The sequence below is a fragment of the Citrus sinensis genome, chromosome 9, assembly GCF_022201045.2.
Source record: "Citrus sinensis cultivar Valencia sweet orange chromosome 9, DVS_A1.0, whole genome shotgun sequence".
NCBI classification, from domain to species: domain Eukaryota; kingdom Viridiplantae; phylum Streptophyta; class Magnoliopsida; order Sapindales; family Rutaceae; genus Citrus; species Citrus sinensis.
Genome location: NC_068564.1, coordinates 17,859,741 through 17,873,254, shown reverse-complemented (window position 1 = coordinate 17,873,254; position 13,514 = coordinate 17,859,741). Strand labels below are relative to the sequence as shown.

General features: G+C 31.5%; 1 protein-coding gene across 3 annotated transcripts; it reads right to left on the bottom strand.

Moving 5' to 3' along the window:
• Nucleotides 1–1,430: 1,430 nt before the first annotated feature.
• LOC102614903 (fanconi-associated nuclease 1 homolog) lies at nt 1,431–10,690 on the bottom strand. 3 transcript variants are annotated; one of them, XM_006492990.4, is made up of 15 exons: nt 10,425–10,690; nt 10,187–10,340; nt 9,530–9,990; nt 9,084–9,188; nt 8,199–8,460; nt 8,010–8,072; nt 7,338–7,412; nt 7,140–7,255; nt 5,509–5,579; nt 5,315–5,402; nt 5,056–5,196; nt 4,753–4,979; nt 3,153–3,426; nt 2,823–3,056; nt 1,431–2,010 (listed from the first exon to the last, which is right to left on the bottom strand). In XM_006492990.4, exons 1-15 carry the CDS (start codon nt 10,515–10,517, stop codon nt 1,564–1,566), a joined length of 2,811 nt encoding a protein of 936 aa, XP_006493053.2. In that variant the 5' UTR covers nt 10,518–10,690; the 3' UTR covers nt 1,431–1,563. The 3 variants fall into 3 exon arrangements, with proteins under 3 accessions (XP_006493053.2, XP_024949122.2, XP_006493054.2); XM_025093354.2 differs by lacking the exon at nt 9,084–9,188; XM_006492991.4 differs by lacking the exon at nt 9,530–9,990 and having other exon boundaries at nt 9,084–9,175; nt 10,425–10,689.
• Nucleotides 10,691–13,514: the final 2,824 nt, after the last annotated feature.

Here is a 13,514-nt window from a genome sequence, read left to right as displayed (position 1 = left end):
TAACTCCATTATGTCTTATTTAAAAAAAAAAAAGTCAGTTAAGTTAGAAAACAAACACTCAAATAGATTGTAAAATTTTTTTTTTTTCAAGTAAATCTTGGTGTGCTTACCTACCGTTTGTGAAATGTGTCATGAATTAGCTATTTAAAAGGAAAATGATGTTAACAGGACTTCATTTATAGTTTATTCAGTACACAGCCACAGATTATATTCTCAAATAACTAATAAAATGTTGAGTACTGCACTAACTCACGAGAGACTTTTAATAAGGATATTGGAGAGATCAAATTGTTGAGTGCTACACTAACTCATGAGAATTTTTAATGAAGATATTGGAGGGATCTAAAATATTTGGATGTATGGCTGCAATCGATTCGATAATTTCGCCTCCACATTAATGGCGTTCTTAAAATCTGGGTTGTAATTCTTGTGGTAGAAATAATCTTTTAATAATTTTTAAGTTTTATAATTGGAAAAACATTTGACAGATTAGTAATTTACTATTCAGCCAAAATTTTGGGCTTTCGGCTTGATGTTCCCCGTTTAGTTTTTAGTACAGGATAGCAAAAGCAATTTCCTCCATCGAATTCTAGGTTCAATATTTTTTTTTTAGCGAAAATATTTTTTAATTTTTAATGGGGACAAATTTATTTTAAGATTAAAACTTAAATGATAGTAATAATAGAGAAAAAAATGTTTTCATTCTACATTTCTGAAAAATTTACTAAAAAATAACAAATAATAATAATAGAAAAAAATTTGTCACTTCTTGAAAATATCACAGGACTTATAATCTATTCAAATTATTTATTAATTCAACGTCTTATTTAATAAAGGAATGCCATCACTCACTTTAAGTATTTATAATTGAAGACTAATCAATATGAAGAATCACCAACCTCCATCCACCTCGTCTACAACGAGTCAACACCAAAAAATTGCATACGATTATCACATACTGAATCAGTTAATGATACCAAAAATTGGCCACATTTTTCGGTGAAATTGAAGGCTAATCCATCTCAAAACAAACCTTCGAACAATTGCGTCATCGTTATCAATTTATCATATTTTAAATCAGTTACAATTGTCACATCTGTTTATAATGATGAAATTTATACATATATTATTACTCTTACATATATTTAGATATATTTAAATCAGAAGAACAAGAACAATACCCCACATGAGCTTGGCATAAAGTAATTTAAAAGAGAAGTCCAACAAAATTGTTCAACTGATTAAAATTGCACTTTTTTTTTTTATGTTTTAAATTAAAAAAAAAAAAAACTGGTTAATAACTAACTCCTAAGTTATATTGGTCGGGCACTTCATTTTCTTATCTTTTAAGGCGCAGTATTCGAGAATTCCCTCCAAAGAAATGTGAGGATGCAGAAATAAGTTTGTAATAGCAAGAGGTGAAAATGACGTTTTGTGAAAATGTTTGATAAATAATTAAGCCATAAAGAATTTTTGAAAATACCTGCAATTGCAAGTGATAAACGATACAAAATCCAACTTTGCAAACATTCACATTCCCGGTAAAGAAAAAGCAGTAAGATTTCATGTAGATACTGGTTGTGCACTCACTTTGCAAACCTCTACCTTGAACCCACAATCCATTAGCAACAGTAGCCATGCTCTCTGCTGTTCAGAGAGCCGATCCCTGGGGCCTTTAACTTCGACGAGTTTGGCTTCACCCCTGTATTCGTTGTGGAAACGCCATATCAACAAATCTGGCATTCCACTGGACCAGCTTCCGTAATCTTGGGCAAGATGTCGGCACAAATGAGCCAAACAAGGGCCCCCGATGCAGGTAACAGCTGCTCGAAGCTCAGAGAGAGAATGCCGGTCCCAGTTAACCCCTCTGCAAACTGTTCCCACATGTGATTCCCAAGATGTGATGAGAATCTCCTCGGCCATACCATCATAAATTTTTTGTAGCTGAGATTCTATAAGGTTCTTTCTCACTATATAAAAGCTATCAGTTGCCAAATCCAAGGGAGCATTCTGCGGGGAAAGAAAAAAAAAAGATAAATAATTTTCATAAATAGCCTTCTGTTCTACACTTTCAGGGTTGTTTCCTTTCTTCGTCTGGACAACTTTGACCTCTTTTAGGAGTATATTAATACACACACTTCTTGATTTTAATAAAACAAAATAACAAGTTCAACTAAGTTAGAAGATTAAGCGATCAATGTGAAGAATAAATGGTAAGTGCGTACCTAGAAGCAATGACATGTTTGGCTATTTTGGTTATAAGAGCCAAGTGTCGGACAGAAAGCAAAAATCAGAGTTCTATTTTCTGTCATACTTTTAAATGCTTATTTTTTTGGTATAAAGCTCATTTCTAGGCATTTGTTTGTAATGATTAACGAATTCAAAAGAATATTCCATTTTTCTTTGTATTCAAGAATATCAGGAAGCTGCTGTTAGATGAATTTCTTGGCAATTTTGGATTTTTTGTTCGATAAGTCATTTTGTAAACTGCTGGGCCCACCTCTTTGTAATTTCTTCTATTGTTAATAAAGTTTCTAGTAAAAAAAAGGAAAAAATGAAGAGGATCTCTCTTAAATAATTGGCAGAGTGTGGAGACAACAAAACAGAGTTTAGGACCCCCAATCTGATTCAATTTATTCAATTTCATATCTTCCGTTTTATTACTTCCATTTCTCCAATTTTGGAGAGAATTGTAAAAATAAACCCAATTGAAGTACTTAAACAATAGAAACTGAGTGGTGGTAAGTGCATGCATGTGCATATGAAGATACATGCATATGTTAAAGTTCAGGGAGAGAATGAGAAGTTAGAAAAAAGAATACCTGAAATCTGCTGCGGAAAACATCAAGTACATCAGAAAACAAAATGTCCCACATGAGAAGCCCAAAAATAGTTAACCAAATGCCACTCTCTGTATGTACACCATGCCATCCACCTCCTTCCCTAGCATAATACTGTAAAGCAAGCTGCTCAACTCCACATTTTTCACCATCCTCTCCATAGAACCAGCTTTTCATACCAATTTCACAGTTCAAAGGCCTCCCTTGAACATGAATCTGTTTTATTTACAAGGAAATCAGATTCGCAACATTTTAGATTTATAGTTCAAGAAGCATCTCAATCTCAAAATCTTAAAAAATTAAAGCAATAACCTCAGTGATCTTTCTTTTAATGGATTCTGAAAAACTAGGAATTTTCCACCGCCTTGGTGGTTTCCCCAATCGAAGGACCCTCCTTTGTAGTGCTACTCTTGAACCAGCACGTACCCATGAATCCAGTAACCCACCTTCAGCAACTGACAGACTCTCACTGGGACAGCCCATATGCTCCAAATCAATAGACAACCTCAATGTCCAATATCCTCTTCTACTATCACAGGTGAAGCAACTTAGCAGCCTTCTCAGCAAATTTATGGCATCATTGAACCTGAGACAGAAATAGGATCATTTTGATAGCAAAATGTCTCAACTGCATCAAATGCAAAATCTCTTCATTTTTCCTGGGGCACCATGTTTCCAAACTAGTAATTGAACTCAATTCTTTCTGGCATTAATCAGTCAGTGATAACCAAAGAGCATTATGCTTAATGCAAACAATTAACCGCTGGAGATATAGAAAAGTAGAATAATCAATTATTTTCTAGAAGAGAAAAAGGGAACAAAGGTTTAAAAGGTGGCATATGATATGAAACTGTTCTTTTACCTCTAAAGATAACGTTATTTATCCTTTGCCAAACGTAGGAGACTAAGAGAGGTATCTTGTGCAAAATAACAAATGAAGTAGTGTGGAACAGAACAGCAAAAATCCTTATCAACTTCACGCAAAGCAAACACCCATCTTTCACCAAGTTATCAATTTTATGATGTAGTAATTAAGATGGGTTAATTTCAGATTACCCCCCGTGAATTGAATTCAAATCATCCCTCTCAATTTACCTATATTTTTGTTAAGAAGACAAAAAAAATTTCATCAACCCACCCCCAATTTTCCCTTATCTTTTGGACAAAACCGAGAGTAACTTGAGGTTTTTAAAAATAAGGAGGTGATTTAAAGATGGTCAATTCACGAGAGGGGTATCCGAAATTTCCAATTAAGATCAATTTTCCTTATCACTGATTGAAGCAATGATAAGAAAAAGCATCTTGCTTAGTGTGCACAACTGAAAATTAAAATAAAGTTTTCTTCCAGATATGCCAGAGGTGGTGGTATTAATGGGGAACCAAAAAAGAAAAAAACTGCAACCAATGGGGGGAAAATATAAGGATTCTTTCAATTATATAAGAGGTGGTAGTATTTAAAGTTTTAGAAGTTACAACTCCAATGATAGGAGGTATAAACAAGACAACTTAGCCAATCAATGGAGTAAGCTTTTGGACAAAGGAGTACATACATCCAATTATTGGGAGAGTTCACCTAAGCAATCACATAAGCTTTATAGAATGCTTTTGCATATGCTGCAATCCAACAAGAGCATTCTTGCTTTAAGACAACTTTTTACTGAGAACAAGATTCAGTTAGGCAGATGATTAGGAAGCATATTGTAATGAAATGGAGTTCATTTCAGAAAGCAATTGCAAGTATGACTGTGGCAGCAGGAAAAAGGAAAAAGAGGGAAAAAAGGAGAAAATGATAGAGCATTGACTGATCAAGAAATATGGTTGTTGTCACGCACAAGGGTTCTACTTTCAAAAGAAATACAATTATTCTTTTAAGAAAGGGGAAAAAAAAGAATTTTGATTGTAAATTGCATACCTTTGCTCACGCTCAAGAAACGAAATTCCTAACAAGACCACTTTTGAGTACACCCATGACGCCGAAAAGCACAAATGAAATGTATTTGCTAATTCAGAAGTTATGGATTGAACTGCTTTGCAGGAGCTACTGGACATACGGGATTCAGCTATCATAATGCATCGTAAAACCAATTCAATGTTGTTTTCATCAAGAGATTGATCCATTATTTGTGCCAATTCAATGGCCTGCAATAAATAACAACACTTAGAGCAAAGGCAACAAACTCTCCAACAATATTTCCATATAAACACAAATGAAGACCTCTTCATAAGCAAGCAAGTCACATAGACCAGAGAAAATCTGCTCTGCAATTATGCAGTTGTAAGTTGGATATTTGACAATCCCCAGATCAACTAGCAGAAATGCAGACAGATCCTGCTCTCCATTAAGGAAAAAGAGCCTCTGCATAAGAAAATTCCAAAGAAAATACTTAGATGTAAACCAAAACCCATATTTTGGTTAAATACCAAATTGTTCTCCCCCCCCCCAAAAAAAAAAAACATAGAAGCCAAATGAGCACCTCGGCACGCCAGATAAGATGTTCGGCTTTTGAAGATACTCTAATACATAACCCTGTTCTGTCCAGAATCATTTTTGGTAGGAATGGACTGCAAATTTGAAAAACAAGGAGACTAAAATTAACAAAAAAATATAAGACTTAAAAATCTTAAAATACTATAAGACTTAAAAATCTCTTAAGTATATCATATGTACCATATACCGTCTTCATAGAAACAAAGAAGAGATGCAATAACCTTTTGCTTTCTTGAACCACGATGGCAATTCTGAAGACTCAATAAAGAACATTGCAGAGCAATTAAAAGGCTATAGAAGAAATAAAGACCACAATATGAACATTATATAGAGTTGAAGAAACACTTCTCTAAAGGAACACTACTGAATGGAATGCTCTTCTTTTCCTTTTTCTAACAAGTAGGTATGGATGATGGAAAATATCATATTGGAAATAAATAGAAATTCATATAAAGGAATCCTTGCTTAGTCAAGGCATGGATCCTCAAGGTTTCATGCAGATATCAAGGTCTTCAAAGCAATTACTGACAAAAAGAACATATCTTTGGAAAGAGCATCAAAATATCTAACAAAATATAATTTTTGGCAAAGGAAAACCTGATATTAAGTTAGTACGAAGCATATCTCGCCAACTAAAATAAATCATACTGGAATCTGAAACTCATGCTCATGCAAGTATCGAGGTCTTCAAAACAACTACTGACAAAAAGAACATATCTTTGAAACGAGCATCAAAATGTCTTAACCAAATATAATTTTTGGCTATGGAAAATATTGAAGCACATCTTGCCAACTAAAATAAGCCATATGGTTATTGGAATCTGAAACTTATGCTCATAAATACTAAAATAGTTACAAGGTTTCGATGGGATATCAGAGATAGCCACTTTATTACCTAGAGTATGTTAGAAGTAAGATGGACAATTTTTGAACTCAATTCAAGAATGACGCACCTAAACACAATGTATCAATGGTATATATACCAAAGACAAACTAAAACTTTCGAACATGCAAACAAAATTAAATTTCTAATAAAGAACACATATTTAATAAAAAAAGCATTGCTAAATCCAAAGTCAATAGTGATGGAAGAGAACACCATGTAATATGGTCACTTGAATGTTGATGAAATTTCTGAACTAGCAACATAGATGGAAAATATGTCTATGCAATGAAAGGCTTGCTTCATGCAACGAATGGTGTCTACTTATTGATACAGACACATGTGCAATAGACTTTAGAGCAACAAAGATTGACAAAAGGTATAATATCTACTTGTCTACATGGTAGCTGGTTAACTGTTTGTCGTCATGCTGTATTTGATCAACAACCGCACATGCTTTGCTTTCAAGGGGGTGTAACAGAACTCATATAGTATCAATTGTAATTTGATGACTCAAGCTTATGGTTTAGTGGCTTCTTAATACTAAGCAGCTAATTTTAAACATGCAATGTTCTTTAGGTGTTTGTTTAATTAGGAATAACCTTTTGTCAAAAGGTAAAAAAGGTTACACACCTTTAAGCGAAAAAGAAAATTACATATAGCAATAACATGTGTGCAACAGCAACCAAAAATAAAGTTAAAATGTTGCTGCTGTAAATTAATCAACATTTTCGAAATAATGTTGCTTACTAAAAATTTCACGCCTAAGGAATCCTAGATCAGATGACATGTATGCTCAATATCATAAGGTTCTCATTGCATACTTCTTGAATAAGTTTGGGGTTGGGGGGGTTGGGGGGGGGGGGGGGGGGGTGGGGGTGAAAAGAAAAGAAACAAAATGAGACTGACAAGTAGGAAAAACATAAACCTTCGGAAGCACACATGAAATTTCACGTAGCTCAGAGACAGTGAGCAAATTACAAATATCCTTAATGGCATCATGTAGTTCGTTTGTATCTTCGGAGGAGCGTATATAGCCATTATCTGCAATCCAATGACATTTAGAAATTTTCTTTAAGGAACCCATTGAAATTTGGAAATAATATTATCAAAAGAGTTGAATTACCAATGAGCTCCCTGACTGCTTCTCGAGAATTTGATACTTCAGGATAGGAAATATTCGACAACCGAAACCATGGCCCTTAACAGTGATATGATATCAAATATACCGTCAAATGTCAGTCTTGGGAGAAAGGACATTGTTCTCAATTGCTCATCAAATAGCGTTCCGCAAAAGACAACAAATTGCTTGATAGAATAGACATTTTTAAATGATTCATTTACCTGAAAGTGATTTCATACAACTTCTGAGAATGCAGTTTTTCTAACTTGGCATAATCTAGCATATGTATAATCGAATGCACTTAATAAGAAAATTTTAGGGATAACAGCAAGATGAAATAGAATGATTCACTCGTGGCAAAGATGGCAAGATTCATTAGTCATAATACATCTCTTAACCAAAAAAAAAAGATGGAAAAATTTATGTTTTTCATACATCCAATTTAAGTTCCATAGAAAATGTGTCTAATTTAAGCTTCCCACAGTATTTACTTAAAAGTGTGTGTATATGTGTGTTTGAAGCCGCATCCCAACAGCTTAACAATTTGGTATGGTAATGAATTTAGAAGATGCACTAGAAGCCCTGAAAGTAGAGACATAATAAATCTTAAGGCAGCTAGAAGTATAACTCTGATGCTACAACAAACTAAAGAGATAGTCTGGTAAGTAAAGGGACCTTTCCGCATATAAAGCCGGACAAAAAGCCTCTGACTATCCCCAGAAAGCATTGAGAATGATTCTGACAAAAGAAAGTACGGGTAATTGTCATAACTTTTCTGGAAGATGTAGCAACAAAAGAGAAAAAAAAGATACTAAGATGTAGTAACAAAAGAAAAAAAAGATACTTAAGTATCGGCAGTGATACCTAGGAAGTCAATTTCATCAGCTTTAAAAAGATGACGACTATTTCCCAGCACTTCTTGTATTAACAAATTGAAATTGCACTGATATTTGATCATACTGGAAGGATAGCCTTTTGCTGATCTAGCTACATGTAGAGCCCTTTTCCAGAGACATGTAGAAACCTTAATATCATCATCATTTTCATTATCTGATTCAATCTTGTGATATGTAATCTTTATTTGAGCAACATCAAGGGAATGTTTTGGAGCTGAAATCACAAAACCCTGCATAAAAAAACCACGTACAAAAGTGATAAATAAAGCAATTACTCATCAGTTTCCCAATTCCATCATATGATTTTATCTACAATATTCTGGCATTGAAAAGTTGGGCACATGATGGAAACACTAGCAACTGACAGAGAAAAACATAATGGAATCAGAAGATCAAGGTGGTCTTCCATTAAAGTTTACCAATTTGATATTGTCTCTTTCTTTCTGGCTTTCAAACACAGCCTGAATTTTTGTTCATTTAAAAATTTTTTCACGAAAATTTTCTTAGTGAAATACAGGTGCAGTGGTTGTAGAAAATTGGAGAAGAGCATAATCAAAGTAGGCAAGAATCTGACAACAGTGAAATAATTAGCTAAGCAATGGATAGCATTTTCACCTCCTCTCACTATCGTTATATTTTGCAGATTAAACAATTGCCTGTGAAGAAGAGAATTTGCACTTGACCGAAAAGGAAGTTGGTTGCACAATGAGACTTGAAAAATTATTCCCTTTACACCAAAGTTTTTACCTCATTGATCATACACCAAACATTCTTCCACAGTACAATAACAAAATAAACAAACTGCATAGAAATTTAGCTAATATGAATATTTCCTACTTGATAACTGCATCACCTCAAAGCTCAGGGAGTATTTTTCCATTAGCGGAGATAAATATTCTGATAACTCTTTAGGAAGATAACCGAGCACTTTACAGCATCCAGAATCTGCAGAAAAAACCTGACTTGGAAGAGTATGCAAAGACTTTAAATGAGGGTATGTATATTGCAGAGGAATGAACCTTCAACAATGAAATGTATGAATGAGTGTGTGGGTGTGTGTTCACTCATGCAACACATCCTCATCTCTTGCAAACATCTGTATTAACCCAAATTTCAAAGCAGTAATTCTCTACACATAGCATTGCCAAAAGACACAAATTTAGTCAACTCTTCGAGTATAGAGTCGCATAATCAATTGTAACTCATACAATTTTTTGAGTATGTATCTATGTATGTAATAATAAGATATTAAAAAAAAAAAAACAGCTCATGCAAATGCCCAGTCAAAAAGAAATGAACCTTTACAGCATTGGGGTCCTTAACATTATTAGGATCTCTTGAAAGAGAGATGTGAGCTCCAATTTTAATCTCCTTTTCATCACTATACCTCCGACCAACAATAAAAGTTTGAAGAGTAGCCTCAGACATGCCATCAACAGTCACATTCACATCATGTTCAGGCCCATTAATATGTGGGGAAGACAAAGGTGTCTTCTCATCACAGTTAATCCTTTGATGGCTGGTTGTATTCTCAGTTGATCTCCAGTGATTACTATTATAGTCTTCAACTGCTACATAGTTAGCCAGTCCACAAATAGAATTCTGTTCAAGACTCTCAACTGGACCCTCAGAAAACACGTTGGTAGTGGAAAGCTTTGTTTCATTGGAATGGTTTTGATCTTGAGTTTGTGCAGAGAAGTTCAATTGAAGAAGGGTGCGCTGAGTCAATTTTCGTTTGGTTCCTCTAGCTAAACAGGCATCTAGAAGCAATTCATTCAAACTATAAGCATAATACAAAGAAATCAAACAATTTGTAACAGCTAATCACCAAATTTATTTACACTAATGCAATCAAAAAGTTCAAAAACCCTAATATCAGGTATCCCCTAAATCAAATATGAGTAAATTATTAGTTAGCAATCAAATAAATTAAAAGGGAGAAGAAAACAAGCTTACCCAGATGAGAGTTGATCATATGATTATCACCAGGAACATCAGAACCACAAATTGGGCAGGTCACAAGACGAGCAGCTTTGGAATAGCCTTTTTCCGTTTCATCATCCGGGATAATTTTACCATTTTTCGTATCATTGCAGAGATTCAAAGAGCTCTAACAAACATCAAGTGAAATTCAATTTTAAACAAAGAATTTAAAAAGATGAAAATAATTTCACAGTGGTAGAGACAGAGTCACCTGGATTGGGGCAGAGAGAAGGGATTCACGATTGGGAAGATATCGCCTACGCTTGCCGATCAATCGATTCAAGCTGTCTCTTCCGGTCAGCATTATTTAATTTCTCTTGCAACAACAACAACAATAATAAGCTGCTGCTCTTTCTAATCCATTTTATTTTTATCGGGAATTCTTTTGAGTTCTCTCGTCCCGCCAATTTATTGCTGGGACGGAGCCACGCTGAGAGATGAGACCTGCCTCGGCTGAATTTTCAAATTTTCTTTGGGAAAATATCACAAAGTCACCAATTCTCTTACGTTATTATAAAATTAACCATTTAAGCCAAAAAAGTGAATGGACTGATTCTTTTGAGGAAATTTTGTTTATCAATCTTGGTTTGTCAATGACAGGAAATTTTTTTATGGATTAGTTTATTTATTTCTTAAGTGCAATTTTTCCCAGAATTTAATTGTCATTTAGATCTTTAGAGAAATTTTTTTTGAGTAATTGAGTGAATTTTTTTTCAAGGTTTTTAAATGGGGTTTTGATGAGTGTTCTAATGTTATTTTAGATTCCAAAATCAATTTTAGTATTGACTTTATTCTCTTCGTTTTAGCTTTGTTAAGCACATTGATGAGATTCCCTGTGCTTGAAGCTGTTAAGTCTAAAACAAATTCTTTCACACCCTATATTTTTTTGTCTTTTATCTCATGAGAAGTGATTCACACGGGAGAAATCTTGTGAGGACCATGTGGTTTGATACAATAAGATTTAGATACAATATGTACTTTATAGATGCGATACTTTGTAAGTATCCTTGATCTACTGTAAACTCACATTACTTTGTAAGTTTCACTTAATAGAACTTAGTGCCTGTTTGAGATTGTTTTTGGGAGGCTTAAAAGTGACTTTTGAAAATCTAAAAACTAATTTTAGTGTTTGGTAAAAAAAAATCAAAATTACTTTTGTCAAAATCAGTCCCTTCTACAGTTGATTTTGAGAAAAAATAAAAGGAGCAGCTTTTAGATTCTGATTTTGAAAATAAATTTTATCTTTTAATACAATTCCATAAATATCCTTAAAAGTATTATTTAAACCCAAAATTATCCTTATTCAAATTGGAAACAAAATTAATATTTTAATAAATTTTTATTATAATTCATCAATATAAATTTATTAATATCAATTTGTTGGTCAAATTATTATTAAATTTGTTTCACTATAGTATAAATTTAATTATCAATTGTTTTAAGATAAAAAAATAAAATCAATATATTATAAATTTTTATTTTTAATAAACATTATTATAATACACAATAAAAAATATTATATGTACATATTTTTATATGTATAAGTAAATTTTATCCGATATTATGTAGATTTTAATCATTTATTTTCTTTCAGTAGTTTAACAGTAAGATTTACTAAATTTCCATAATTGTTTTCAAAACTCACAGTACTTCTAAAAACAAAACACTTATGATGCATTTACTTCCTGAAATGGGAATAGACTGGGAATGAGAATGAGTTGGAATGAGAATGAGGAATGGAAATGAGATTTCAATGTTTACTTCGCAAAAATAAATGGGAATGAGAATGTGCTGAAATGCCATTGATGTGTTAACTTGACAAAATAAACGGAAATGATGAATGGGAATGAAAATCAATTTACCAAAATACCCATAGTATTAATAATTAATAAAAATAATTAATTTATTATTATTAACAATATTATCATTATTGTTGTTATTATTAACATTTATTATTATTATTATTGTTATATTTTATTAACTTTATTATTTTAGTTATTATTAATTACTGTTAATATTATTTTCATTAATATTATCATTATTAACATTTATTATTATTATTATTAAATTTTATTAACTTTATTATTTTAGTTATTATTAATTATTGTTAATATTATTTTTATTAATATTATCATTATTAACATTTATTATTATTATATTTTATTATTTTAGTTATTATTAATTATTGTTAATATTATTTTTATTAATATTATCATTATTAACATTTATTATTATTATATTTTATTATTTTAGTTATTATTAATTACTGTTAATATTATTTTTATTAATATTATCATGATTAACATTTATTATTATTATTATTATTATTATTATTATTATTTAATTAATATCATTTTTATAATAATATTTATACATGTATCTAGATAATGAAAATTACATTATTATTACTATTATTAAAATTTATTAACTTTATTATTTTAGTTATTATTAATTATTGTTGTTGTTATTATTATTATTATTATTATTATTATTATTATTATTATTAACAACAACAATAATGATAATATTGTTAATAATGATAAATTAATTATTTTTATTAATTATTATTTTTATCATTATTTTTATTGTTGATAATGATAATATTAAAAAAATAATAATAACAATAATTAATAATAACTAAAATAATAAAGTTAATAAAATTTAATAATAATAATAATTATTATTATTAATGACATTTAAAATAATAAATTATTTGTGATTTGAACAAGGGTAATTTAGGAAATATGAAAAAATTAGAAGGATAGAAAAGTAAATATATATTTCATTCTCATTCCTACATTTTCATTCCCAACCCCCCATGGGAATGAGATTCCCATTCTTTATTCTCAAATTGTGTGGGACCCACACATTTTATTCTCATTCCCAAATTACATTTTGCCAAGTAAACATAAGTTTTATTCTCATTTCTTCATTCCCATTCCCCAAACTCACAAGTAAACACACCATTAATTGATTATCTTTACAACTGATTATTTTTACAGCACATCCAACAACAATTATTTTATAAGATGCCACATTCCCAAACAGGCCCTTATATATATTGAAAGTGCTTATGTTGAGATAAAGTGATTGAGAATTATTGTGTTGCTATTATTAATAGTGTTTAGATGATTTTGTGCATTACTTAATTGATCGATTAAAAATAGTTTGTTTGCATCATATCCATTCTAGAGAGTTTATTTTTTAAGAAACTTCACTCCTCAAGTTTATTTTGTTGACAAGTTTGGATGTACATATGCATCATGAGTTGAATAATAATCATAATATGCCATAGAGCTAT

What these genes read in the sequence shown, in the direction of transcription:
- LOC102614903 (XM_006492990.4), bottom strand. Translation starts at nt 10,517, where the DNA reads ATGCTGACCGGAAGAGACAGCTTGAATCGATTGATCGGCAAGCGTAGG. An exon ending in AGGACCCCAATGCTGTAAAG is followed by an intron (nt 9,189 to 9,529) that starts GTTCATTTCTTT and finishes CTTCCAAGTCAG; the next exon opens with GTTTTTTCTGCAGATTCTGG. An exon ending in ACTTGCTTGCTTATGAAGAG is followed by an intron (nt 4,980 to 5,055) that starts GTCTTCATTTGT and finishes TATTTATTGCAG; the next exon opens with GCCATTGAATTGGCACAAAT.